The sequence below is a fragment of the Parambassis ranga genome, chromosome 24 (assembly GCF_900634625.1).
Source record: "Parambassis ranga chromosome 24, fParRan2.1, whole genome shotgun sequence".
Taxonomy (NCBI): domain Eukaryota; kingdom Metazoa; phylum Chordata; class Actinopteri; family Ambassidae; genus Parambassis; species Parambassis ranga.
In genome coordinates, this window is record NC_041043.1 from 15,566,959 (window position 1) to 15,593,016 (window position 26,058).

The 26,058-nt window shown below is 46.4% G+C and overlaps 1 protein-coding gene across 3 annotated transcripts; it reads left to right on the forward strand.

The window, feature by feature from the left end:
• The first annotated feature begins 24 nt into the window (after positions 1 to 24).
• Positions 25 to 25,376, forward strand: msraa (methionine sulfoxide reductase Aa). 3 transcript variants are annotated; one of them, XM_028397505.1, is made up of 8 exons: positions 25 to 277; positions 9,686 to 9,754; positions 10,956 to 11,075; positions 13,811 to 13,915; positions 14,248 to 14,354; positions 15,067 to 15,116; positions 15,234 to 15,329; positions 24,715 to 24,857. In XM_028397505.1, exons 1-8 carry the CDS (start codon positions 139 to 141, stop codon positions 24,719 to 24,721), a joined length of 693 nt encoding a protein of 230 aa, XP_028253306.1. In that variant the 5' UTR covers positions 25 to 138; the 3' UTR covers positions 24,722 to 24,857. The 3 variants fall into 3 exon arrangements, with proteins under 3 accessions (XP_028253306.1, XP_028253307.1, XP_028253305.1); XM_028397506.1 differs by having other exon boundaries at positions 27 to 277; positions 15,263 to 15,329; positions 24,715 to 24,838; XM_028397504.1 differs by lacking the exons at positions 15,067 to 15,116; positions 15,234 to 15,329 and having other exon boundaries at positions 29 to 277; positions 24,715 to 25,376.
• Positions 25,377 to 26,058: the final 682 nt, after the last annotated feature.

The window sequence follows — 26,058 nt, forward strand, 5'->3', positions numbered from 1 at the left end:
TGTGTGTGTGTGTGTGTGTGTGTGTGTGTGTTGGGTAAGCTAGCCTGCTGCTGTTAATGAGTGCTGTTATGCTAACGAAGCAGTGAGCAGCTAGCGTGCAGCCGGCCGGAGTGTGTCACTGCTGCCGCTGCGGCTTCGATGGTCTCCTCCTCCAGGCTCCGTCTGGTTTGGCGTCACTTCATCAACAGTAGGATGGGAGACATGGCCTCCAAAACCCAAATGCCGACCCCAGAGACAGCGCTGCCAGGGCGGCCTGACAGCAGCATGAAAGTGTCCGGTAAGAGCCAGCTGCGTCCTGCTAGCTTTAAGCTATGCTAACGACGTGATGTAACTTTATGTTACGTAGCACATCAACGCGGAAGGTTTGCCGCTGTGTTTTGTGTGTGTTGTGACACGTGTGCGGCTAACGTGTGTGCCGGCGACGTTCATTTGTAACAGAAACAGCGTTAGTTATAAAGGTGTAATAAAGTTCTTAAGTAACTACAAATGTAGCAGCAGGTTGCACCGGCTGCTACTGTTTACACAACAGAGCTGGTGGTGCGCATGCGCAAATCAAACTACCGGCAGTGTTGTAATGTTTGACCTCGAATATTGTATAAGAACACGAGTTATTCACTTAATACCGTAATACACGTAGTAATATAGAACTCTGATTAGTTTGATTGCTGCAAAAGGCAAATATTACTGTTTCTATTAATTTAGGACAATTTGTACAAATCTCGGCAGACCTGTTTGGTTCCGTTGCCATGGAAACACCCTGCCCCACTCTACAACACGTTCTGGTTAGTCTCAAAATAAGTTCCACCTGGTGTGTCAGACTGACAAACATGTGTGTGAGGTATTTGGATTATATAATATCACCTAGAAACAAATATTTATATTGATTTTATTGCAGTTTAAACAGTTCCTGCTTAAATGTGTCTTAATTTGGAGGCACCTATAATATTCTTGACATGTTTAAAAGCACTTTCATATGAAACTTTGTGGGGAAAGTCTCACCTAGAGACATTTCTGGTCTGTTTTCGTGTGAACGTTAAAGCACATAGGACGTAAATAATTGTCCTTTATTCAAATCCAAACTGTGAAGGTTCTGTGCTTCATCTAAACATGTGCAAAAAATGATAGCATAAAAATAATTATTGGTCGACCAGCTAGATTAAATATTTGTAGTCTGGCATAATTTCGGTGGAGAGCAGGCAGTGTGACATCAGTGCTGCTCGTTAATAATCCATACATCTGTCGGCTTGTTAAAGATAACTGTCACCAGCTTAAACATCAGTGTGTTTAACTGTGCGACAGAGAGGTGTGTGTGTTTGTGTGTGTGTGTGTGTAAACAGGCCGACAGCAGCACTAAGCTGGCAGTCGGGGCAGTTGGCACCAACCTGCCCCCTCTTCACTACAAGTGAGGGCGCTGAGTCCTGGCACATGATGAATAGATCTGCACTGGCACTGAACAAAAGACCCGACACACACACACACACACACACACACACACACACTCTGCCCTTTATAATGGCCTTTGGTAATAAGCAGCAAGTGTAAAGGTTGTGGTGTGAATGGAGCGTTGAGGATATTGACTCGGTGGTGTTTGGGTTCAGTGTTAAAGAGACAGAGAGGAACGAGGAAGAGGAGGAGGATCAGATGTTGAGTGATTTTAAATGTAGTTTGTATTGAGTGTTTTGGCTGGACCGGAGGGGGTTGGACCGTGGAAGGAGGATGTGGGAGTGAAGGGGTTAGGAGGGTGTGGGTCCACGGTGAGAGGACGATCGGGGACGGAGGGACGGACGGGAAGGTTCAGACGGAGCGGCAGACATGCTGGAGCGTCGCCAAGGCTTCCCGGGAACGCTGCCACGGTCGTGAGGAAGGCGAAGAGAGAGCGAGGGAGCACGGAGGGAAAGCAAGGAGCCATGCCTGCAGTGGAGGGACCTGCCAGGGCTTCCCCTCCTTTGTCTGCCTGGCTCAGGGCTGCAGTGCCAGAGGAAATCAAGAAACGTCCAGGCGTGCTGGTGGAGGAGGAGGAGGAGGAGGAGGCGGAGGAGGACGGGGACGAGCTCAGCCTCCACTCTGAAAGGACAAGAGAGGAAAAGTATTTCCAACGGACTGAAACTCAGCTTCTGCCGGGTCAGCGGAAAACCAGCAAAAAACCAAAACACTTGTTTTCTCTTTTTAAACTAAACCGCGACCGCAAAGCCCGACAACACACACGTCAAAGAGCCGAACATCATCTGACGTCTGACTCCCAGCGTCAGCCAGACGGAGGCCGTCCCTGTGCCCGGCACAAGGTTTGTCTGTGAGTGCTTGTTGGTCTATTGTTAGCCTTTGTTCGTTTATTGTTGTCAACAGTGAGATGTAGAGAGAGGTTAGGTGTGTGTTGGAGGACAGGAAGCTGGCCGAGCAGGACCAGGGACACACAGAGACCAAAGTCTGGGTTTTCAGTGTTGTCACACCGCTGATGGGGTTAATGGTGTACTGAAAGCTTTGTGTTTCAGAGTCCAAGCTAAACACACATGAGGCGATGACCAGGTCTGGGAGGTGGGTGTTTGGCTTTGGTCTCACCTGAACGTCTGTTTAGAGGCTCCTCTGGAGCTTTTGTAGTAAACAGAGAGTAGCACGGTGAAAACGGGTTCAGAGGACCGGTCGTCTGCCGGATATCTCGAGCTTCAAAATAACGTCTTTAAGAAACTTTGTGAAAAATCGAGACGTCAGACACAAAAGTAGCAGCAGAGGTCACGCAAAACATACACACAGCACAGCTAGCTTTAGCTTAAAGAGTCCCTGATTGGCACTGTTAGCTTACCTGGTTAGCCCAACCAACCAAAACCAGGTCAACAAGCAGGACTCATTCATCCAGAGGCTGATAGCCAGAGTCCTGAACTCCCCATTGATCCAAGTACAGGCCAGGAGAAGGAGCACAGATGGAGCTGAGGTGGGCGGGCAGCCACAGCCTGAGTGGGTAGGGCACCTGTCAATCAAAGGCCCTAATTATGCAAGATGTTAAGTCTTAATACAGTTAAGTTGTCCAGTTGTCCACCGACTGGAAGGTCGGTGGTTCGATCCCCGCCCTGGCTGCAGGCCAATGTGTCCTTGGGCAAGACACTTAACCCTTAGGTTTCTGGTGTGTGACCATTTACTCTCTTATGAAGCCAGCCCCTAGAGGCTGTGTGGTGAACTGCAGTTGTTGTTGTCCATGTTATGTTGAAGTGTCAGTTTCTCAGTTGAACTCACTGTTTTATTTTGGCGGTCTTCTTCCCCTGTGTGTTTGGTTGGTTTTACTTCCTGTTGTTGTATCCTGCCCCACATGTGTCACTCCCACCTGCTGCATTTACTCCATTTACATTTCTTAACTCTTGACAGGCTGGAACACTGCGATGTTCACCTCACCAATGTAAAACACCTTCTTTACTTCAAACTTTACAGCAACAGCATTAAACAATATGGTCCAAGACAGGAACATACATCTATCCCCCACCCCCCATCCTCCTTCACACACACATAGAAAAATGTGCAAACAAAGGCCTAAGGAAGAGGTTAATGTCCCCCTCATCAGAGCGTAATGCAGATGTGTTCAGACATCCAGCAGCTGCTGTTTGCACAGTCTTTTAATTAGCAGGAGGACGTGTGGGTGTAAATCATCATCGGTGCAGCTCGGTGTCTGGGAACGTGTCATTTTATTTTGGAGGCTGACATAAATATCTGGAGTGATATGATGCTAACGAGGAATTTAACGAGGAATGTTTGTTGTGCACAAGCTGTGAGCAGACAGCAGATTCTCTGACGTTGGTGAAACCTGGATCACATGTTAAAGGACTCTTTGGTGTATCTTTGTCTCAGCCGTTACCACGGCAACGCAGACGGGGGCGTACAGCAGCGGAGCTTTGTTGCCTACGCTGTGATCACATGACCTTCGTCGTTTAGAGGTGACTGTGAGACATCAGTCTGATGTTTAGCATTAGCATTAAGCCAATCGGATCCATACAGACAAAAGGTGTCTGAGCCAATCAGAGGAGAACTGGTGGTCATGGAGGATTATGTGAAAGTTGATATAATATGACACATAACACAGTAAAGAAAGGAACGTAAACCACTCCTGTAGCTAATACCAACAAGCTGACATGATGCTAAACTGCTAGAAATGTTTCTGTGTTTCTGTTCAGGACATTAGCTGTTTGCTAATACATTAGCATACATAGCATTTTCTAACCTGGGAGAACACAGCCGTCGTTATTAGGAGACAGTTTTATTGTCTGCATATTGTGCGCTCTGCTGTGGTGTTGTCATGTAGCTCATATAAAGTTGGAGAAGCATCTTGTAGATGGAGAAGTTTCCCTTGTAATGTGTGTGGATGCTCTCATTCATCCAGGTCGTGTTACGTCCGAGAGTTTAAACCGAGGCGGCCTTTACTGTAACATGCAGGAGGGACCCATCATCCACCAAGTCTGATTCCCTGCAGCACAACCTGTCTCACAACTAATGGCTGTGAGCGATCGATGGAGCCACAGGGCAGCTCATGCACACGCATGTGGAGGCTGATTAACCTACAGCACCACCCTCACTGCACTCACAGCTGTCAGTGAAGTGTTTCAAAAACGATGAAGAGTAGGAGTACAAAAGAGGAAACACGCTGAAGGTGCAGGGATGATTAAACTCACACCTGAAGGGCCATGTACAGAGATCCTTCTGGAACTCCTGAGTTAAATGTTTTCTTGTGAGTCCCCAGTTGTCATTTGGACCTCTTGGTGCTTTGATTTGTGCTGATGGATGATGCCGTGCCCCCACCCTGACTGTCTCTGGTGGAGTAAAAATGTTATACAAGGTGCTTCAAAGGCCGTCAGACAGAGAGCCCTTATCGAGCTGCCGTCTTACACGACTAACCCCTGACCATGTGTTGTTATTGTCTTCTCTTACGTTGCGTGTGTTTTAAGTGCAGCCCGTCCCTACCAGGAAAACATGGGATCAATAATGGAGTTCTGAGAAATAATCATTAGGTTTTTTTTTTCCCAGATGGATGATGACGGCATGACTACGTTCATGCGTTTCAGCCAGTTGTCCGGTGTTGTTGGGGGGCGGGGCTTAACCATCGTCCATCACAAAGTCTGACTGGACACGTTGTCAGGTGTCAGTTAAAGGGACCAGGCCCAGACCCGGGGTGGATTTTCCTCTAAAAGTCCCCATCTCTGATGCAGTGTAGCTAATGCTAACTGCCCCTGTTATTGCTAGCAGAACACCTCACACTCGTCTTAGTGCTTTACTATGTAGCGCTACAAGCTAATGTAGATGAAGGTGTAAAGCTGTGAGCCGTGATCTGGTGGTGGTTCTTCTGGTTTTAGAGGTTAAGTGATGTTGCGCCTGCTTTAATGTTTGATGTTTTATTCATTGACAGTACATCTGATTTAAATGCCTCATTATCAATAAGAGTTATATGCATGTGGATTCAAACTCCAGTTTATACACACAAAGATGAATTTGTTTTAGACGTTGTATTTAGACCATATACTCTGTGACCAGTAAAACAGAAGTTTTCTTAAAAATTGTCATGTTTACTCCAACATGTTTAAAATCATTCAGCCTCTCCTCAAGATGGAGGAGGCAGCCAACAGCAGAATGGTAAGGATAAGGCTGACGGTTGTAATGATGGGCAGTAATGAAAACGACGAAGGCAATCAGAGCAGCTGATTGAGAAGCTGAGAGAGGGGGAGAGAGAGAGAGATGTACTGTAGCAGGTAGAAAGCATGGATAGGGAGATGGGTGGAGGAAAGGGTGATAAGGAATGGGGGAGGAAGATGAAGAAAGCAGGCAATCAGAGAGACACACAGGCGGAGAAGAGGTTGGTGCTGGTGGTGGGGGTGGTGGTGGTGTTACTTTGTAGATTTAATTGCAGTGCAGTTGAGGCAATCTTTACTGTGCGTGTGTGTGTGTCCAATCTCCAATCTCCCCTAACCAGACATTAGCTGCAGCGCTTCATTTATCACTGTCACATCTGGAGCTCCAGAGGGGGGGGGGGGGGGGAAGGGGGGAGGAGAGGGGGGACTCAGCCCAGGCTGGAGCTCGTCTCCTGGTCAGGGCAGCGCAGTGAGGACCAGCTCTGCAGCAAGGAGGCTGAAAAAAGACAAATATTCAGTGATGCTATGCTAACCTGATAGCCGAAGCATCCATCCAGCATCTGAAGTCGCTGAAGAAGCTGCTGTCTACAAACATGATTGGACATTCTTTACAGGGTTGTAATTACAGCCGCAAACACTAGTTGGCACTGTCTGTGCTGTCATCTTTCCTATTTATGTTCTCCAAAAACTGCTCGGTGAGAGGACGGCCGTGAGGTGGTGAACGATTTGTTTTCTAGGGGTTTTCATTGATCAGTTAGTTTGAAGAAGTTCATGATGGGTGAAGGTCGTGTCCAAGCTGGACTCAGCAGTTTCTGCTGTTTACTGATGAGACGATGGAAGAACGCAGGAGTCTGACTCCCGTCCTGCACTTTATCCAGTAAAAGTCATCGTTACAGAGTGAATTCAGTGCTGAGCTGTTTATTCTCCTGGATTTTATCTGTGGCGTCACTACAGAAAATTAAAAAGAGATGAAAAGGCCACGCAGATAAACCCGAGTGTACCGAGTGCTGATTGGCTGATTCTGGAGCTGTTCTGCCTGCTTTCACACACACACACACACACACACACACACACACACACACACACACACACACACACACACACTCTCTCTCTCTCCATTAGTGCTGCTCTATTTCAGCTCAGGCCTGTGTGTGTGTGTGTGTGTGAGTGTGTGTGCGCCACAGATGTCACCATGGATAAAGGCCTGTTCTGTGATCAGGCTTATTATTGTGACAGGATTTAGGAAGCTGGAGAGGAGACTGGGAGGCACACACACACACACACACACACACACACACACACACACACAGTGTACCTAACATGAAGTGGCTCAGCGCTGTTTGATGTGAAGTGTCCTGAAGTGCTTTCTAACCTCTTCCACCGCTCTTTACCACCAAATAAAATGAGTGTCTGCCACAAACAGTCTCAAACTGTCTGTTAGAGCTGGATTAAGATTAAAAACAATCCACAGCCTCCTGTTCCAACCATAACAGAGGCGTCAGTCATGCAGCGCAGCAGAGAAGGAGATCATTTGTGTATTTTTGGATTTTTAATATTTCTGCGTTTTCAGGCTGCTTATGCAAATGCAAACACACAGACACACACACTGAAAAATGAATTCAATTAATCAACAAGAAGCGTTGTTATCTTCCCTGGCGAGATAAAGTGGACCAGAAGAAGAGGCGTCTCAGCAGCGCCGCATGAAATAATAATTACTCTCTATAAAAACTGTGCGAGCGAAGACGGAGATTAGTGCAGAATATTAATGAATGTTTTCAAAAGGTGTCCCTGCTTTTAGGGATGGAGTAAACACAGCGCTGTGGGAGCAGCACGTGTGACTCCTGATAGGGCTTTGACAGCACGGAGCTCCTCCCACAGCAGCCACTGTGGTGAATAAAGACGGACAGACAGTCTGTGACAGCAGCTACAGGTGGTGTGATGAGTAGATTTGTCCTAGGCCCTGTTCACACTGGGGAAAAAAAATGTGGCTTAAGCAGGCCGCATCCAGATCAATCCAGATGTGTTTTTTTCCGAGTGTGAACACCTCAAATCCGGCTGTATCCAGTTTGATTTCAATCTGGCTAGATCCACCCACGAGAGGTGGACATGCTACTTCCGGTTAGTGATGTGCTACTTCCGGTTTACGGGGCACGGGACAAAAAAACGCATGGCGCACATGTGGTCCTACCGCGGCGTGAACGGACTCTGTATATTACGAGGCACCACCTAGTGGTTTGGAGGACCGCAAACATGCTGGATGAAGCCGGATTGAGTGCAGACACAAGTGTGTGCTAGCCAGATTTGAAAATAGGTCTGCAAGAGGTGGATCTAGCCGGATTGGCTCAAATCCAGCTCTGTGACTGTTAGGCCCCGTTCACACTGGACAAAGTCAAATCCAGCTAGAGTAGGATTGAATCCAGATAGCCTTTAGCCTGATACATTCAGACCTATTTTCAAATCTGGCTATCACACACACGTCGCACTCAATCCGGCTTAACCCAGCTTGTTTGTTGTCTCCGTTCACACTGGGGAAATCAATCTGGCTAGAGCGGGATTCGGGTCGTATCTGGTTATATCCGGATTGGCTTACGTCCGGCTCAGGTCTGAACGCAAATCCGGCTAGCGACGTGATACTTCCGGTTCACGGGGACAGTGTCCAGGTCGCGTACATAAGCCGTATGTAAACAACCGTCGAACTACGACAGCTTTGTCACGAGTTTATTTTCCACGGGGCTACAAAGAAATAAACTTCTATTCGAACCAAAAAAACAAAAGAACGAGCGACACAGGACAAAAAACAAAAGACTTTCTCCGCGCCTAATTTATCGATATCAGCTTTGATTCTGTTCACATGTGGCGATTTGAAACAGTGTTTAGGTTTCTAAGCACACACATATTTCTGTGCAGTGTTAGAACTGCACAACTCTCACACACACACACACACACACACACACACACACACACAGTGAGCAGTTACACTCATTAGTATTCTGTCTGGACTTATTGTCTTTCCCACTGACATTTACATTTAAATTGTTTATCTCTGTGTGTGTGTGTGCATCTAAGTGTGTTGTGTGTGTGCAGCCAGTAATGAACATGCCTTTGCTGCTCCCTGAGGGCAGCCATTACTAACACATACACACACAAACACACAGACACACACACACACTGAATAATGTGAGAGGAGGATGAAAGGCGAGGCTGAGAATCTGCACCAGTGTTTAGATGCAGGTTTTTAAATCTTATGCCTGAAATCGTGGAGGTTTGCAGCTGGTGCAGGGCGGAACGTTCTTAGATCACAGCTGAAACACAAAGTGCATGATGGGAAGAAAGGGGAGCGAGGGTGAGGAGGTGCAGTGCAAACCTTCCTCCCTCTGAGGAAGAGGAGGAAGAGGAGCAGAGTTCTGACAGGGGATGAAAGGCTGCTCCCGTAATCAGGCAAACGAGGACGGCTGTGTGTGTGTGTGTGTGTGGGTGTGAAACAATCTCAGAAGTGCAGAAAATTCAACGTGATAATCACAAGTCGTTTTTCATTGTGTGTGTGCGCTCTGATTGGTTGGCAGCATCCATCTGGCTGCTTTTGTCTATAGGCATGCTGCCCCTCATGACAATCATGCAACCATGCATGAAGACTGTGTGTGTGTGTGTGTGTGTGTGTGTGTGTGTGTGTCTAGAGGAGGAGGAGGAGGGGGGATCCAGATGTTTGGTTCATTCTCCTCCACCATCACATTTATTTCAATCCATCTCCCTCCCCCACAGCGTGGTACAGCAAGCCATCTGTACACACACACACACAGCCTCCAGCATGCTAACGCTAATGTGTGTTAGCGCAGCCAGGTGGCTGCGTGACCTCAAATGGGTTCCTGTGCACCTCTGGCTCTGTGCTGATTGGAGTGAATGCAGCTGCTATGAAATTATGCAGAGCTGCTCGCCACTGTTTAAGTGGGTCACTGTGTGTGTGTGGTCTTGTTAAACATGCGTTTATAGATATATTTTGAATGATATTCCTTCCTGAACAGTTAAAAACAGGAGCAGCTCTGGTACAAATGTAAAGAGTTAACACTCCTTCTCTTTTTCTCATGCAGCCAAACATGATGTGAATGGAAACAGGACTGTTCCACCTTTTCCTGACGGTACAGAGACGGCCATGTTTGGTAAGTGTTCATGTATGTGTACCAGGAGATGGAGGCAGCTTCCTGAATGCTGCATAAAGATCATATTCATGTGTTAAACAGTGATGATAGACCTGCGTCAATAGAACATCGTTTAAATGCAGTGTAACACTGGTCTGTCCTTTATAAACCGTACATGGTTATTAATGTGATGCTCATCTGTTTTCTTCACTGATAAAGTAACTTGTATCTTATTTCTTTTCAGAATGTATTTGAGTTAAATAGCTCATTATTGTCTGTTTTCAAGCTACGTCGTGGGAGATAATATAGGTAAATGTCTTTTAATAGACAAAAAGACTGAATGAAGACTGGGTAAGAAGAGTGTACTAGTGGTACCTTTGGTGCATTTAAAGGGTCCAAATTTAACTGTTGTTAATAGTGACACCTGTGGTCATTCAGTGAACTGCAGTTAGCATCTTGTTTTTTTTTTTTTTTTTTTTTAGTTAGCATCTTGTTGCTATGATCCCAGGCAACGATTGGGTCAGTTCCACTGTTTACTGCTCTGTACTGAACTGTTATGTCATTTACTATGTCGTATCATGATATCATATCACAGCTAGCTCGCTAATCAGCTAACTGTACGCCCCCCCCGTCATACAGGGTTATGGGAAAGAAATGATCAGTCGCTCTGTTCTCTTCACACTATTGGACAGAATACATGCGTTGGTATCATTAGCATGTCATTAGCACATTAGCTTGTGAATATCACATCCACCCTGATAGTACTTTGCTGGTGACCAGCAGCTGTAACCTTGGTAACCTGCTGTAATAATTCGAGGCTGATATCCGTTCCAGGCGGAGCAGCTACAGCTGGTGCCGTTCTTCATTAGTCCACATGTTGCTGAGAAAACAAGGTGAGGGAAAGTCTCACAGTCATAGACCTGGGACATACACGTGGACTGCTTCTGTCCTTTGAACCAAAATGAGGACACAATGTAGAGACGGTACCCTGGAGTCAGAGTCTGTCAGCCGCCCTCTGAACCTGACCTTAAAATGCCCCAAAGACAAGAACTACATCACATTTAATACCAGTGTGGCTCATTTGTGTCTTTTTAACAACCAGCTAAGCTAAGCTAAGCTAAGCTAAGCTAAGCTAAGCTAAGCTAAGTAAATACTCCCACTGTTGGTGTGACCGCACCTTCATCATCATCATCATCATCATCTCAGTTTTCTGTTTTTGAAGGTATGGGCTGCTTCTGGGGAGCGGAGAGGAAGTTTTGGAGACAAAATGGAGTCTACTCCACCCAAGTGGGCTACTGTGGAGGCTACACACCTAACCCCACCTACAAGGAGGTCTGCACAGGTTAGACTCCTCACACAGACACACACAGGGTGTACTGAGCAGTCTCCCACAGTCTTCAAATATGTTTATGTCTGTGTTTTTCTGATGTGTGTGCTGGGACACACATCAGACAATAATCTACATTAATACCAACCTGGATATTTAAATGACCTTACTTTCCTGAGGTACATATAATAAATCATGTAATAATCGCTCTACTCTGTAGAGGACACCTCGTCCTGAGTGCTGCCGTCACTGCTTCTGGTGGAGGAGTGAACACTCTTGTCTTAAATATCTGTGATCAACGTGGACATCTTGTCCCGTGTTGACACACAGGACGGACAGTCGAATGAAACGGGGTGAGAGGCAGAAAGTCACCAGTGGACTGCTTGTGGTTCAGAGTCTGAGTGGGGATGAAGAAGTGATGTGAGCTGCAGACTACGTCCACTAATGCTCAGATTTAGCTCTGGACGTATCACATTCACGTCTATTCATCGTCTGTTTCAGGCTGCATGCGACGCTGTGACTGGTGGCGCTGTGTTCAGGGACAGGGAGTTCTGCAACCTTATGCAAATGAGCTGCGTCTATATACTTGATGCCTCATAAAAATCTGACCAAAAGGTTAGAAACGTCTGTTATTAGCTGTAAAATATAGACAGAATCAGAACCAGTACAGATGTTTTCAGGTATTTTAAATATTTTTTAAGATAAGAGGAAGTTTCAAAACAAGGCGCCATGTTGCTGCAGTTTGAAATCCAGTAGCGGACCGCCCACAGGACAGCATTCGTCCAATCAGCTCTCCCGTTAGGAAGTTAAACCTGGAACCCAGTCACAATGGAACACTACAGACTTCCTCATTTGTGTCTTTTAATGTCAGTGTTTCAGGGTCAGACTTCACTGTCTCTGGTTTGCCCCCCCCCCCCCCCCCAACCCGAACCCCAGCTCCTATTATACCAGGGCATGGATAAGGCTGCTGTTGATGCCTGACCACTCTGAGCCGGATCAGTGTGTGTGTGTGTGTCCAGTGATCGGAGGGTGAATGGATGATTAGATCTGCATCGCCACCTGTCTCTCCGACTCGGTTGATGTGGTGCAGAAACGTTTAGATGATTAATTGATAACATGGTATCTGTGGCTAATAAAAAGATGTCTGCAGTAAAGCGGCCTGCTGAGGAGGATGAAGATGAAGATGCTCTGACTGTATCCAAAACAAACACCTGGTCTGAGCTGTGTGTGTGTGTGTTTTAAATCAGCGCAGCGTCTTTGGCAGACGAGCACTTGGCTGAATGAAGAGCTCCTCACACCTTCACATCTTCAGGATTAAAAAAATGATTGATCTGAATATTCATTGTTGGTTAAATATTTACAGTCGGATCAGCGGAGGTTCAGGATGTGATGATTATATTAGCATATCTTTGTGTTTTTAAAGCAGAGTACCTGTGTGACTACACTAAAAGAAACACACACACACACCCACGCCGAGGCTGGAGTTCTGCTGGTGCCTTCCAAAATCATCGTTTACACTCACATCATAAGTGAATGTTAGAAAAATAGCTGGTAGCAGAACAAAGCTGCTCGGCTGTCAGTCGGGGATGGACGGACGCTCTTCTGCTAGAATTAAACAACAAATGATCATCATCAAAACCTATGATAATACAGATCCATATTAAAGCCATGACCTGGTAACAGAGGGTGTCACTTGCGTGACACCCTGAGTTGCCCCGAGTTTATTTTCCACAGGGCTACGAAGGAATAAACTGTGTTTTAAACCGAAAAAAAACGTAGGAACATGCGACACGGGACCAACAAAATGGACTCTGTATATTACGAGGCGCCACCTAGTGGTTTGGAGGACAACAAACAAGCCGGGTTAAGCTGGATTGAGTGCGGACACACGTGTGTGATAGCCAGATTTGAAAATAGGTCTGAACGTATTCACCTTAAAGGCTATCTGGATTCAATCCTACTCTAGCTGGACTGACTTTCTCTAGTGTGAACTGGGCCTTAGTCTTAGCCAAATGCTGGCGCTACCGTTTGCGTAGTTTAGCTTAGCATCGTCAATGGAGTTCAGTCTTATCCAACTAGTATGTCATGAGCAACAGTGACAACAGGAGCTCTCTATCCACATTTGACACGATGAACTGTTCACACATGCAGATCATATGTTGCTGGAGCTTTATTTTGCAGTTTTCACTGCTGCAGTTCTCATCCTGTCCAAGGTAAATTCATTCCTGCGAGATCGGCCCGGTGAGGCATTAATTTAATATCGACCGCTGCTTTGTCTCTGTTCGCCAATATCTGCTGTAGGAATCCATAAGTCCTGATATTAAAAAAGTAATACGACGTGAAGACAGAGTGAGAGAGAGAGAGAGAGGAGGCAGAAGGAGAGACAGGAGGAAGATGAGGTGTCACGTAATGGGTCACGCTCATTACCATCAGCAGCTGCTGTTTGTCGTCTGCATGCAGGGAGTGTTTGGGATCTGAACTCAGAGAAACAACCTTCGAAGGACAACAGCTGTACTCTGGAGTTTCTAAACTGTCTGCTGAAGGAGTCCATGTGAAAGATAAACTCCAGAAACAATCAGTGGACCTTGAGCTGAATGTTCCTGTCAGGTTCAGCTTTGAATCCTACGTGGATGAGTCCACCAAATGTAGATCCTCCACTGCAGCATGAATTAAAAAAAAAACACACTATAAGCTGTGAATTGTTGATGAGTGACGTGATGATGAGTCAAACTCTGTGATCCATTCTGCAGGCATGACAGGACACACTGAGGTGGTGCGGGTCGTCTTCCATCCAGAGAACATCAGCTTCGCCAGTCTCCTCAAAGTCTTCTGGGAAAGCCATGACCCCACTCAAGGTGCAGCACCTCCCACTGACACACACTCACAGTCCAGTGACTAAGGCAGAAGTTTCAGCCTTATGTTGTGATGGGACCTTTGTGGGACCGACCGACACACAGTTTCCCTTTGAGCTAATGTGATTGACAGGCTGACAAGCTGACAGTGACGTGATGAAAGGGAGCATGATCAAAAACACACACACACACACAGCATTCAGCTCTGCCAAGACAGACAGACGAGTCATATTTTTGGAAAGGCTGTCAGCTGTTGTTTTTTTTTGCTGAGGACGAGGCCGCCTCGCGTCAGCTGACAGCCTCAGATCTTGATTTGTGTGTGTTTGTGTTATCAGGGATGCGTCAGGGGAACGATGTTGGGACGGCATACCGCTCAGCCGTCTACACCTGCACACAGCAGCAGCTGGAAGAAGCCCTGGCCTCCAGAGATCAGTATCAGAAGGTACACAAATCCACCACACATCAGTGCTATGGTGGGGTTACTTAAAGGGAACTTTGAGGCTTTAGGATGAAAAACGCATCATCTGGTGGACTCGGAGGTTAATGTGAAATGTTCAGAGCTACTGTAGACAGTGCAGAGGAATGAGGCTGGTGGAGTCTCAGAGACTCCACCACCCTCAGAGCCTCCACCACCCTCAGATACCCCGTTCACACTGGGGAAAAAAATGTGGCTTAAGCAGGATTCGGCCACATCCAGATCAATCCAGATGTGTTTTTTTTCTGAGTGGCGACATGCTACTCCTGGTTAGCGGTCCTACCGCGGCGTGAACGGACTCTGTATATTACGAGGTGCCACCTAGTGGTTTGGAGGACTGCAAACATGCTGGATGAAGCCGGATTGAGTGCGGACACAACTGTGTGCTAGCCAGATTTGAAAATAAGTCTGAACGCATCCAGCTTAAAGGCTGTCTGGGCTCAATCCTACTCTAGCTGGAATGACTTTCTGCAGTGTGAACGGGGCCAGAGCCTCCACCAGCCTCAGAGCCTCTGATTGACAACAGCCTACATAAGAAACCCAGTGCATTCTGGGAGTTGAAGTCTGGAACGCTGCCGTCCTTTCTCTGCGTTCTCTTCCCCTTTCTGCTCTACAGACAGTCAACAGTTCTTCCTCCTGAACTCACTCTCCACTCTTCTTCTCTCTTTGTCACTCCCAGACTCCATTTCCCAGCATGCCCCTCTGCTTTATCCTCTCTTTTACTACAGGGTGAGAATCCTGACACTGTGGATCTATACATTTCCATATGCTTTTTAAGTCAGGACACACAAATGATGCTCACACGCTGCCTCTCTTTCTCTCTCTCTCTCTCTCTCTCCTGCTGAGGTTTCTCCACCACCATCCCACCACCAAAGGGCCTGTTGCCATGGAAACTGACAAGGAAGAGCTTTCTCCATTCTATTGTAGTGCAGTCTGGTCTTGGTTAGAGTCCCTCTTTCTCTCTTCACCTTGTGTGCCCTTCCTTTTTCTTTCATTCTTTCTTCTGGTTTCTTTCAGCAGAACTCGTCTAAAAATCCTCAACTTGAACAGGTTTTCAGAAAAACTCAGTTTTTTGTAGACGAGTGGAGTCATGGCAGAGTCTGGCGTAACGTTTCTCTTGGTTATGACCTAATGCATTGTGTATAGCATGAAATCCAGCAGGAAGGAGGAGGGATGATGTGTGAATATTAATTAAAAGCACAGAAAAAGCAGCGAGGCTGGAAATACGAGGTTCATGTTGGCTCGAAACTCAGTTTCCTGTGAAGACGTAACTGATAGAGAGATCAAGGAGGACTGGCAGATTTTAGATGTTCTGCTTCCTGCAGTGTTCAGGTGAAATATGATTAATTGTGTCACGTTGCATTAGCTGTGTGCTTCTCTTAGGAGTTTATAATGAAAGAAAAACACAAAACAACAAAGCTCGACACTGAAGGAAAAGAAAAAAGAAACACAGACGTGCCGTCATGGCAACACATCTGTGACAGAGGTCACTGTAACGTCTAACCTCCCCGGTGTTCATGCGTCCCCTCTGACACACAGGTTCTCCATCTATTGCTAACCTGAAGGCCAAAACATTGTACTCGAACACATCACAAGCGTCCCAGCCAGCTAGGCAAAGACGCACAAAATGTACCACAAAGCAGCACTTTCTCAGTCTCAGCACAGGTGCAAGGTGGCGCCTGTGTTCACAGGAAGGACTGCCTGATCAGCATATTCAGTGCTAAGGTTTCCATGGTGACGTAGGACCCATGAGGTGACACATTATTTTGCAGCTTTTGTTCGGCCGGGTGTCATCAGGGTCACCCACAACAGAAAGCGACGCATTCGTGAGATCGTTGATGGCGACAGCGCTCAGCGTACGTTGACAGACAGCTGCCTGGATTCTGTTTGAATGTTGCACGGCCACAAAATCAGATACAAGGTCTGACTAAGGACCAGATCCTGGAGAGATGAAGTCTGATTCAAAATCCAGGACTGACGCTACATCTGAAAAAATCAGGTTTGAGTCACTTCAGCTGAACGCAGCCTTTAAAGGTAGGGGAGGAGATTTTGAAAACTCAGTGAGAGTCAGCCAGATTTTGAAAGTAAAGACACGCCCCTTTCTCTCGGAGCTCACCCCGAAGCCACGCCTCCCAATCACATGGACGCGCATCACCTGAAGACGACTGTGACTTCGGCCATCATGCACGTACCTCTCTGGTGCGCGCAGAGCAGGAAGAGAATGACAACCAGCCAATACTCCGCGCAGGGTCCACCCGGAGGATTGGCTGATGTTTTTAGTGTTTTATAGCTTCCACAGATGATTCATATTCTTCGTTTTAAAGCGAAACTGCCGAACTAATCGGTTGCTATCGGATTGTAAAGAGAAGTTACACTAATTTAACAAAAAGTGCATCAGAAGGAAATCTCCTACCCGACCTTTAATGCAGACGTGGTGGTGGTTCGTCTTTGCCTGTCAGGCCAAACAATCTTGATCACCCCCTGGTGGCTGGCTGCAGAATAGGTCACAGAGATGGTTTATGGCTTGTTAGCTGGTGTTAATCTGACACTGATCTGTGTTCAGTTCTGTCTGATATCAAGCTAGCTGCTGCAGCTACATACACAATAGTTCCAGTTGTGAGACGTGCACGATGGACGACCGTGTGGTGACCCACATCTCTTTTTACACAAGTAATAATAATAATAACACAGCACCCAATGATGTGTTAGTTTCCTCCCTACTCATGATTCTCTTCACTGAAATCTCTCATAGGGTTTTGTCTTCTCTCTCATTTTTTTCTCACCAGATTGGCTCCCCCACCCCCTCCCATCTGTGTGTGTGTGTGTGTAGTTGGCCTATAACAAACACACTCATGCCAAACCATCTGGGCCTTAAATCTGTCCTCCACCAAAAAAAAAAAAGAAAAAAAAAATCGCTTTAGTTGCAAAACTAACACACTCATATATACATACACTCAGCATCAAGGTTTGCACACATGATGTGTTTTTATTTTTTCTAATGTCTTACATGAAATGTGGGCTCGTGCCGCCCGGCTGCTTGGCAGGCCTTCTTTACGGCAGCTGTCTTTAAAATATTGATGAATCTGTACGCACAGAACATCTCGCTGCTGTAGTCTTTGTCGCTGGGATCTGCCAGCCAGACATTCTCCTGAATTTTTTAACACACTTTTTTTTTTACACATTAAAGCATAAAACGATGGTAGATGGAAGGAGTGGAAGGTTTAGGCCCCGGCTGCAAGATAAAGGACGACGGGGAGGGTTTGGTTCATTTGGTGTCAGGGTATCGACTATGTTCGCTCCGCCGCTTGGCTTGATTGTATTGTTCACATGGAGAGTGATTGGGGAATTTGGTGTGTATCTATATGTGTGTGTGTGTGTGTGTGTGTGAGGTACAACGGCACTGCAGAAAATTACCTTGCAGGCGGCTGTCTGCAGCATGAAAGGAGCCTCCCCTTTCTTTTCTTGCCTCCTACCCATCATTAGGGTGTGCACTGCGTCTAAAATGGCAGGTGGAAGTGGTAACTGTGTGTGTGTGTGTGTGTGTACTCACATGCTGGCTTTATGTAATAATGTGTGCTCGGTCTGTGGGTGCTGAAGCAGTTTGTACTCATTGTTCTGGCAGCTCTTTCTCTCTGGCTCTCACACATCCCCTTCTAAACACAGAACAGCTGCTTCTTCCTCTTTCTTCTTTGTCTACAGAATCCTCCTCTGCTGCTTCTAACATGCCACATTCACCTTTATCCCCCCCCCCCTTCTCTCTCTCTTCGCCTGCTGGGTGCTTATCAGCGGTGTTCACGTTTGCCTGCTTTACCAGAGCAGTCAGGGTATTTGCATTCCAAATGAGCATGATCTACTTCTCTGACATGATGCAAATGAGTGGATGTGAATTATGCATTTATGGCAGGGATGCCACCACAGCACAGTGTGTGGTGGCGTCACAAGAGTAAAAGCAGCCATTTTGGGTTTTCACAGGTAAAAGTCTGGAGCGGCCATGTTTGGTGTGCCGGGGTTTTTTGTTTGCGTTTGCCGCATTTGTTTAGAGACAGATGCACACACACTCGGTCAGCCTGCACATCGTGGAACAACAGCGTCAGGATCAACGCGGCCGTTCGTTGCACTTTCATGTGTGTGTTTATGTCTGTTAGAGTCTCAATCAGCTGTGACGTTCATTGTCTGACCTCACACCAGGGACGGAGTAATAACGGGGAGAAGCACAGCAGACTGCAGCTTTCACCGCCTCTGACTGTCTGCTTGTATCTGTTACCATGGTTACGAATGTTTAACATAAACCTATACGTGGCTTATTGATTAGAGCAGAGTCTCTCTGTTCCGAAAGGTTTTATCTTTTTTTATTTTAAAAGGAACCGTTTGTAGGAAACAAAGGTTAAATCAGTGAGTATAGGACGAGTAACACACACACATTAATGCAATTTAACCCATTATTTGAAGCAGAGACTTTCCCCTCTGTGCATATTGACAGAAATGTAAACTTGAACATGATGGAACTAAAATAAGAACAAAAATTAGAAGAAAAAAGTGATCACCATCTTGTTAGACATCTTATTCAGAGTCAAGTGGCCCTGTCAGCCGTTCTACATGAGAGATAAATGGACGCCGTATCACATCAAACTTCCTCTCAGATCCATTTAGTGCGCATCTCAGTTTTTCAATAAGAAAAACGCAGACCTCAGGTTCCACAGGTGAGGGGCAGAATAACTGAATCCTGCTTCACCCTGATTGGTCCACACAGTAGGCCTGTCCCTGATGATCTCAGGCGTCTGGATGCTTCATAGGGAACCAATAAGTCCAGGATGTATTTTGGTCCAAGACCATTCAGTGCTTTGTAGACCAGGAGTAAAGTTTTGAAATGTATCCTTTGACTCACAGGAAGCCAGTGCAGGGATTTGAGGACCGGTGTGATGTGGTCCATTGTCCTGGTGTTACTCAGAACTCTAGCAGCAGCATGTTGGACCAGCTGCAGCTGCCTGACTGGTTTGAACTAACAGAATGAGGCGCCTCGCTAGGAGGAAAGAGTAGGCTGTAATATGTAATGGTGGTTTTTGTAGACGTTGATTCTCCAACGGTACCAAAGATTCCAATAAAAGGATGAATGGATAACCCCGAAGCAGCTGAACACACGTCAAATACTGAGGACCAGGGCAAGACCAGAATGGATGGGACAATGTAGCGGGTGCTTGCTTACACCGCTTACAACTCCTGAAAAGGGTAGTTGGACCTTGGACATATGAAGCCTAAGTACAATGAATGAGGCTATGCCTCGTTCAGGCTGATACACTTTATGACCAAAAGTAAATGGACACCAGCTTTAGTTTAAATGTGGACATCTTAATGCTGCTTCGTTGATTGTCCATGTTTAGTCGATCAGTCAGTGGGAAATGTTCCAAACTTTTAATTCACTGAGTCATTGCTGCAGCTTTAGAGCAGATAATGAGGATTTTAAATGACTTTGTGTGTTTGTCAGCACCAAAAAAAAAACTTTTCAGGCTTTACAGATGCTTGAAAACAAAGAGGACAGTGTGTGTCCACATACTTTTGTCCTGTGGGAGGAATCAGACCTCCTTTAATTTCTATCCTCTGTCATTCCTGCAGTTCGAGCTATTTATACTTCGTTTAGTTCTATTTTCTGTCCTTTGTGTGGGTTCTATATTTAAATGAAGCTGCCGACTGTACGTGTTCAATCACCACAAAGGCCAGCTGAGGAGAATCCCACTCCTGCTCTGCGCTGCACCTCCACCCTGCTCACCCAAATTAAACTGCGGCTTCATTGCAGTCATGGTGGGAACTCTTCACAGGAAGTGATGAGTCAAGCAGCGGGGGGCAGACTCTCTCTCTCTCTCTCTCCGTCCATTTAAAGCTCGACTCGCAGCATCGCCTTCGTCTCTTTGCTATTTTCTGCTGCGGGAGCATCACAGAGCCTCGGGGTCTGTGTGCTGCTGACATCTCTTTTAACAACTTCCGAGTGTTGACGTCAATGAAGTTGGTGTTCAAACAATTACCTCTCACTAAGTATCAGAGGCACTAATGTGTGAAATTACCCGCCGCACTTTGAAATCTGATTCGTTTTTGTGCTAAAAATAAAGAGAACGTTTGAGTATTTCCCCCGAGAGTTCTGTCTGTTTCAGAGGATGCATTAAAAACTTTTAACCGTGCAGCAAATATAGACTTTAAACCTGAGAATAGAACAGCGGCCCGCTCCACGTCTGCTCCGTTTGGAGATGGAGGACTCCTATAGTCTTCATAAGCATGTTTCAAAAACTGCAGTTCCACCTGTGACCTCTAGGGGCCCTGAGAGTGAGTCAATCCCCACAGGCTTGGCCACACCGGTTCAAAACACTGTGGGTGACGTCCATATTTACATGCAGTCTATTGGATAGACTCACCTTTTGAGTCGCCCTCAAGTGGCCGCTTAGGGAAGTGCAGTCTTTGGCAGAGGCGTCTTTTTCAGCCATAACAGGTTCCTGGACACTGTTACTATCTAGACTAGAGAATGAACAGGTAGCTACTGCGCGGTACGCCCAGCTTTTATTACATCCATCCATTTTCAACCGCCCCCCCGGGGGCAGCAGACACCCAGACATCCCTCTCTCACCGGACACTTCCTCCAGCTCCAGCCTCTTCTCTTTGTGGGAGGAGAGCTCCTGCCCCAAGTGGAGGAGTTTGCGCATCTCGGGAGATCGACAGGCGGATCGGTGCAGCCTCAGCAGTAAATCGGTCGCTGTACCGGTCTGTTGTTGTTTTTCCGATTTACCGGTGAATCTACGCTCTAACCCTCACCTATGGTCACGAGCTTTGGGTACTGACCGAAAGAATGAGATCGCGAATACAAGCTTTTATTACATTAGCCTAAACAGGCTAATGTTAGCATGCGTGTGGAGTGCTGCGTTCACAGCCGATTAAAGAAACCCCCCCCCCCCCAATCATAGCCGTCGCTGCTTGTTAGCTGCTCTCACACTTTTCACAAACTTATTTCCAGTACAACGGGAACTTTTACAGACAGAAGCACGGCTGCGCGATGGGATCACCTGTGTCTCCTATTGTGGCCAACCTCTACATGGAAGAAGTGGAGAGAAGAGCCCTGAGTTCCTTTCCTGGAACCACCCCCACCCACTGGTTTAGATATGTGGATGACACCTGGGTCAAAATCAAGACCAACGAAGTGGAACGGTTCACAGAACACATCAACGCAGTGGATAACAACATCAAGTTCACTCGGGAGGACACCAAGGACAACAATCTGGCCTTCTTGGACTGCACAGTACATATTGAGGAGGACAGGAGCCTCAATGTGGAAGTGTACAGGAAACCCACACACACGGACCAGTACCTGTTGTTTGATTCACACCACCCACTGGAACACAAACTGGGAGTCATCAGGACCCTGCAGCACAGAGCACAAACTGTACCCACCAGCTCAGAGGGGAAGAAGAAGGAGCAACACCACATCAGGAAGGCCCTGCAAACATGTGGCTACCCGAAGTGAGCACTCATCAAAGCCACAAAAACAAGACCCCCCAACAACAAGAAGAAGGACAACACCAGGCGGAGAAAGAACATCTCCATTCCATATGTGTCAGGAGTATCAGAGAAACTCCGCAGGATCTTCAACAACCATGACATCCCGGTCCATTTCAAACCGATGACAACACTGAGACAGAGACTGGTTCACCTGAAGGACAAGATTCCCAGGGAGAAACACAGCAATGTGATATATGCAGTCCAGTGCAGTGAGGAATGCTCTGATCTGTACATTGGAGAAACTAAACAACCACTCCACAGAAGAATGGCTCAGCACAGGAGAGCCACCTCCTCAGGACAAGACTCAGCTGTTCACCTCCACCTCAAAGACAAAGGACACTCCTTTGAGGACAACAATGTTCACATTTTAGACAGGGAGGAAAGGTGGTATGAAAGAGGAGTCAAGGAAGCCATCTATGTTAAGCTGGAAGAACCTTCCCTTAACAGAGGTGGTGGCCTCAGACATCATCTTTCTACCACATACAATGCAGTGATTCCATCCATTCCCAGGAAGTTTGCACATACTCACAGTAAGAACAAAGGGCTGTCAACCAGTCCCCCTCCGGCAGTTTCATAGTCGTTAGCCAGTCGTTAGACACACCTGGCCCAGTCAGCCAGAACATCACAGGTAAGTATGGAAACATTTAGTGCTATTGTTTTTACCCAGACCCACCCACTGAGGTCTGTAACCACATATAAACCATGTTTCCCCACCAACAGTTAGAACTGATGAAGCTGCTTGGATGAGCAGCGAAACGTCTTCTAGAAAACTCTACAAGTCCAGACGCCTTGCTTCAATCTTCTCTACGTTTTCACAGTTTTCTCACGCTGTGGGGAAAATGTGTAAATAAAGTTGTGATCATTTAAATCCTGCCTCGCTGGCAGTGTTAAACCTGTTGTTATGTCTTAGAGGGATAATCCGCCTCGTAAATTATGCTAACTACAATTAGCCTTTCATTTCCTCTTTACGTCTCTGTGCAGCTTGTTGGGACGACATGTTTCTGGAAGCTGTGGGGAGACGTTCCAGCCCGGTGGAGAGGCGCTCTGTGGGGCTTCAGGTCCGGGCCGCCTCCCTCAGGGCCTGCTGGTTCTCTGTGTGATGAATGCAACATTAGATGGAGGAAGGGATCAGTGGATAGATGATGGAGGAGGATGTGTTAGTGGATTTGATGATATATTTATAGCCGCCTAATCAGTTTGAGTAATTGGAAGCATCTTTTTTTTTAAGGCTATGAAACATTTCTATAAATTATCGGTGTTATAATGACAGGATGGGGAGCATATAATCAGCCTGTGAATCATACTCTCTGTTTGTTTCCAGTTGAGTAGCTTCTCCAAATGAAATAAAGCACCCAGCTTTTAAATAATTAACCTAAATGCTCAGCCAGAAGTGTCTGCAGCCACATAAACTGTTAACCAAACAGACGGAGCAGCGTTTTATTTGGTGGAAATGAGCCTGAGTGGAGCCTGGATCACGCCTCTGTTCACTGACTGTTTACCTCCAGCCCGCTGTGGGCGCTTCAGGGATTTTTTATTTTTTTTCCCCTGAGCTGTCATCATGTGAAGAGGATGAGCAGATAAAAGATTAAACATGGAAATGTCAGACCTCATTTATCTCAGGACAGGATGAAATCTGCTCACAGTAACCGGCAGGAATGCATCTTTTAATTTACCCACACGCCATCTGGTCGAGTAATTTTTATCAGGAGGAGGAGAAGGTGTTATCACCAGCTGATTATGCGCTGAATGTGTGGGAGTGTATTGTCTGTTTGTCGTCGGTCACACTTTCCAGGAACACATTAAACACAGAAGAAGATGCTAAACAGGTAGAGAGGACAGCCACGTCCAGGACCAAGGACAACAAGACACAGTAGAAGGAATATTTAAGGATAATATCTTCTTTCATTGTTATTGGATGGATGGATGGATGGATGGATGGATGGGTGGATGGACGGATGGGTGGATGGACGGATGGGTGGATGGAAGGATGGATGAATGGAAGGATGGATGGATGATGGAAGGATGGATGGATGGATGGATGGATGGATGGATGGAAGGATGGATGGATGGAAGGATGGATGAATGGAAGGATGGATGGATGGATGGATGGATGGACGGATGGGTGGATGGATGGAAGGATGGATGAATGGATGGATGGATGGATGGATGGAAGGATGGATGGATGGGTGGATGGACGGATGGGTGGATGGACGGATGGGTGGATGGATGGAAGGATGGATGGATGGAAGGATGGATGGATGATGGAAGGATGGATGGATGGAAGGATGGATGGATGGAAGGATGGACGGATGGAAGGATGGACGGATGGAAGGATGGATGGATGGATGGATGGATGGATGGGTGGGTGGGTGGGTGGATGGAAGGATGGATGGGTGGATGGACGGATGGATGGGTGGGTGGGTGGACGGACGGACGGACGGACGGTTAATTTCTAGAGCTCATATTGAAACAGATGATGATGATGACGATAAACAGATTTTATATGGTATGAAATTAAATCTGAATCTGAAATCTCACCTGAATGTTTTCATATGATGGGTGACCCCGCCTCTCCCCCATAGTTAGCTGGGATAGGCTCCACCCCCATGATTAATAAACAGCCTAAGCTGACCAATCAGAGCAGACCGGACAAAAGGAGACAGAAAATATGTAAACAAGCAGGACTGTGTGAGCTGTGTGATTATTCTTATTTTGCCACTTGGATCTGGATCTGGATGTACTTTGTGTGTAATCTGTCTGATTTATAATATTTTGTGTGTTTCTGTTTCAGGTACTAACGGAGGAAGGTTTTGGTCCCATCACCACAGAAATTGCCGAAGCCAAGCCGTTCTACTACGCTGAGGACTACCACCAACAGTACCTGAGCAAAAACCCTGATGGGTACTGTGGACTGGGAGGGACGGGGGTCTCCTGTCCAATAGGAATCAAGAATAAAGCCCAGTTAGACAATTAGAGCCAGGCATGGTCTCTGGTGTGTCCTGTAAGGACGCCTTACTCCCAGTGCCTGATAATGTATGCAGAGACAGAGAAGCAACAAATCACAACATGAAGTTAGACATGCAACACTTTTAAGCAGCAGATACACACACTGATGCAAAAATAGAGCTCTTTAAACTGAAACTATTCAGTCACACATGATGCTGAATTCAAGCTCTGAACTGAAGATCAAAGCTTTGACTGAAATCTCTGCATGTAAATGACTTTAAAGTCAGTTTGAATTCAACAGTCCACTCCTGACGCCTCTTTAAAAAGTGGCTTTCAGTTTATGCTGTTTGTGTGGATGGAATTTCACTCATTAAATATTGACAGATTGATTCCTGCAGCTGTTTTAGATCAGGTAAAAATAGAAAAAAAGATGATTCATGAATGAAGAGCTGGATGCTTAATGATGCAGTTTGTGTAAAATAATAAAAACGGCTTCTGACGCTGGACTGTGCTGAGTCTGTCCTCACTTCCGGACACACTGCTGCGTCCTGCTGATTTCCGGGTCAGCATGCCTCCCTCTGTCTGTTGGTGCGTTTCGGGGGTAGCGCTGTGGATGACCTCGTTCCTCTGATCTTTGCCTGAAGCCGTGTTTCAGCCGTGACTCCTCTGCCGTCGCTGTTAATGTGTGTTTGTACAGTATGTGTGTGTGTTTTGATGGTACAACAACACACACACACACACAGCAGAGGGAGGAGAGTGGTGCCAGGCCCTCCGAAGCTTGGCACCAAAAAAAATAAAAAAATAAAATAGACAAGTCTCTTTGCAGATGGCAGAGCGCCACCTTGGACCTTGGCTGTGTTGGATCACCTCCACCCTGCAGGCTGCAGCTCCACCGGCTTTAAACCAGATCTGAGCTGATGAGATATTGTGCAACATATTTAAAATATAATCTAAAATGTGTGCTCATATTTGCACTTTCAATTCTCAAAGAGGGGAAGAAAGGTGTGTGTGTCAGGTTTCTGTATGTATCTAGAAAGTGATCAAAATATTCAGAAATGAAATCATGTTTTTCTTTGTCCACAAACAAATCAGCAGAAAAATATATAAACATGTTTTTAAACAGGAAGTTCACTGATGGCCTCCATCCCTGGATTATGCTGCCACCCTGTGGCCTGTTTAGGTATGACCA

What these genes read in the sequence shown, in the direction of transcription:
- msraa (XM_028397504.1), top strand. Translation starts at nt 139, where the DNA reads ATGGTCTCCTCCTCCAGGCTCCGTCTGGTTTGGCGTCACTTCATCAAC. An exon ending in CAGCAGCATGAAAGTGTCCG is followed by an intron (nt 278 to 9,685) that starts GTAAGAGCCAGC and finishes TTTCTCATGCAG; the next exon opens with CCAAACATGATGTGAATGGA. An exon ending in TACAGAGACGGCCATGTTTG is followed by an intron (nt 9,755 to 10,955) that starts GTAAGTGTTCAT and finishes CTGTTTTTGAAG; the next exon opens with GTATGGGCTGCTTCTGGGGA.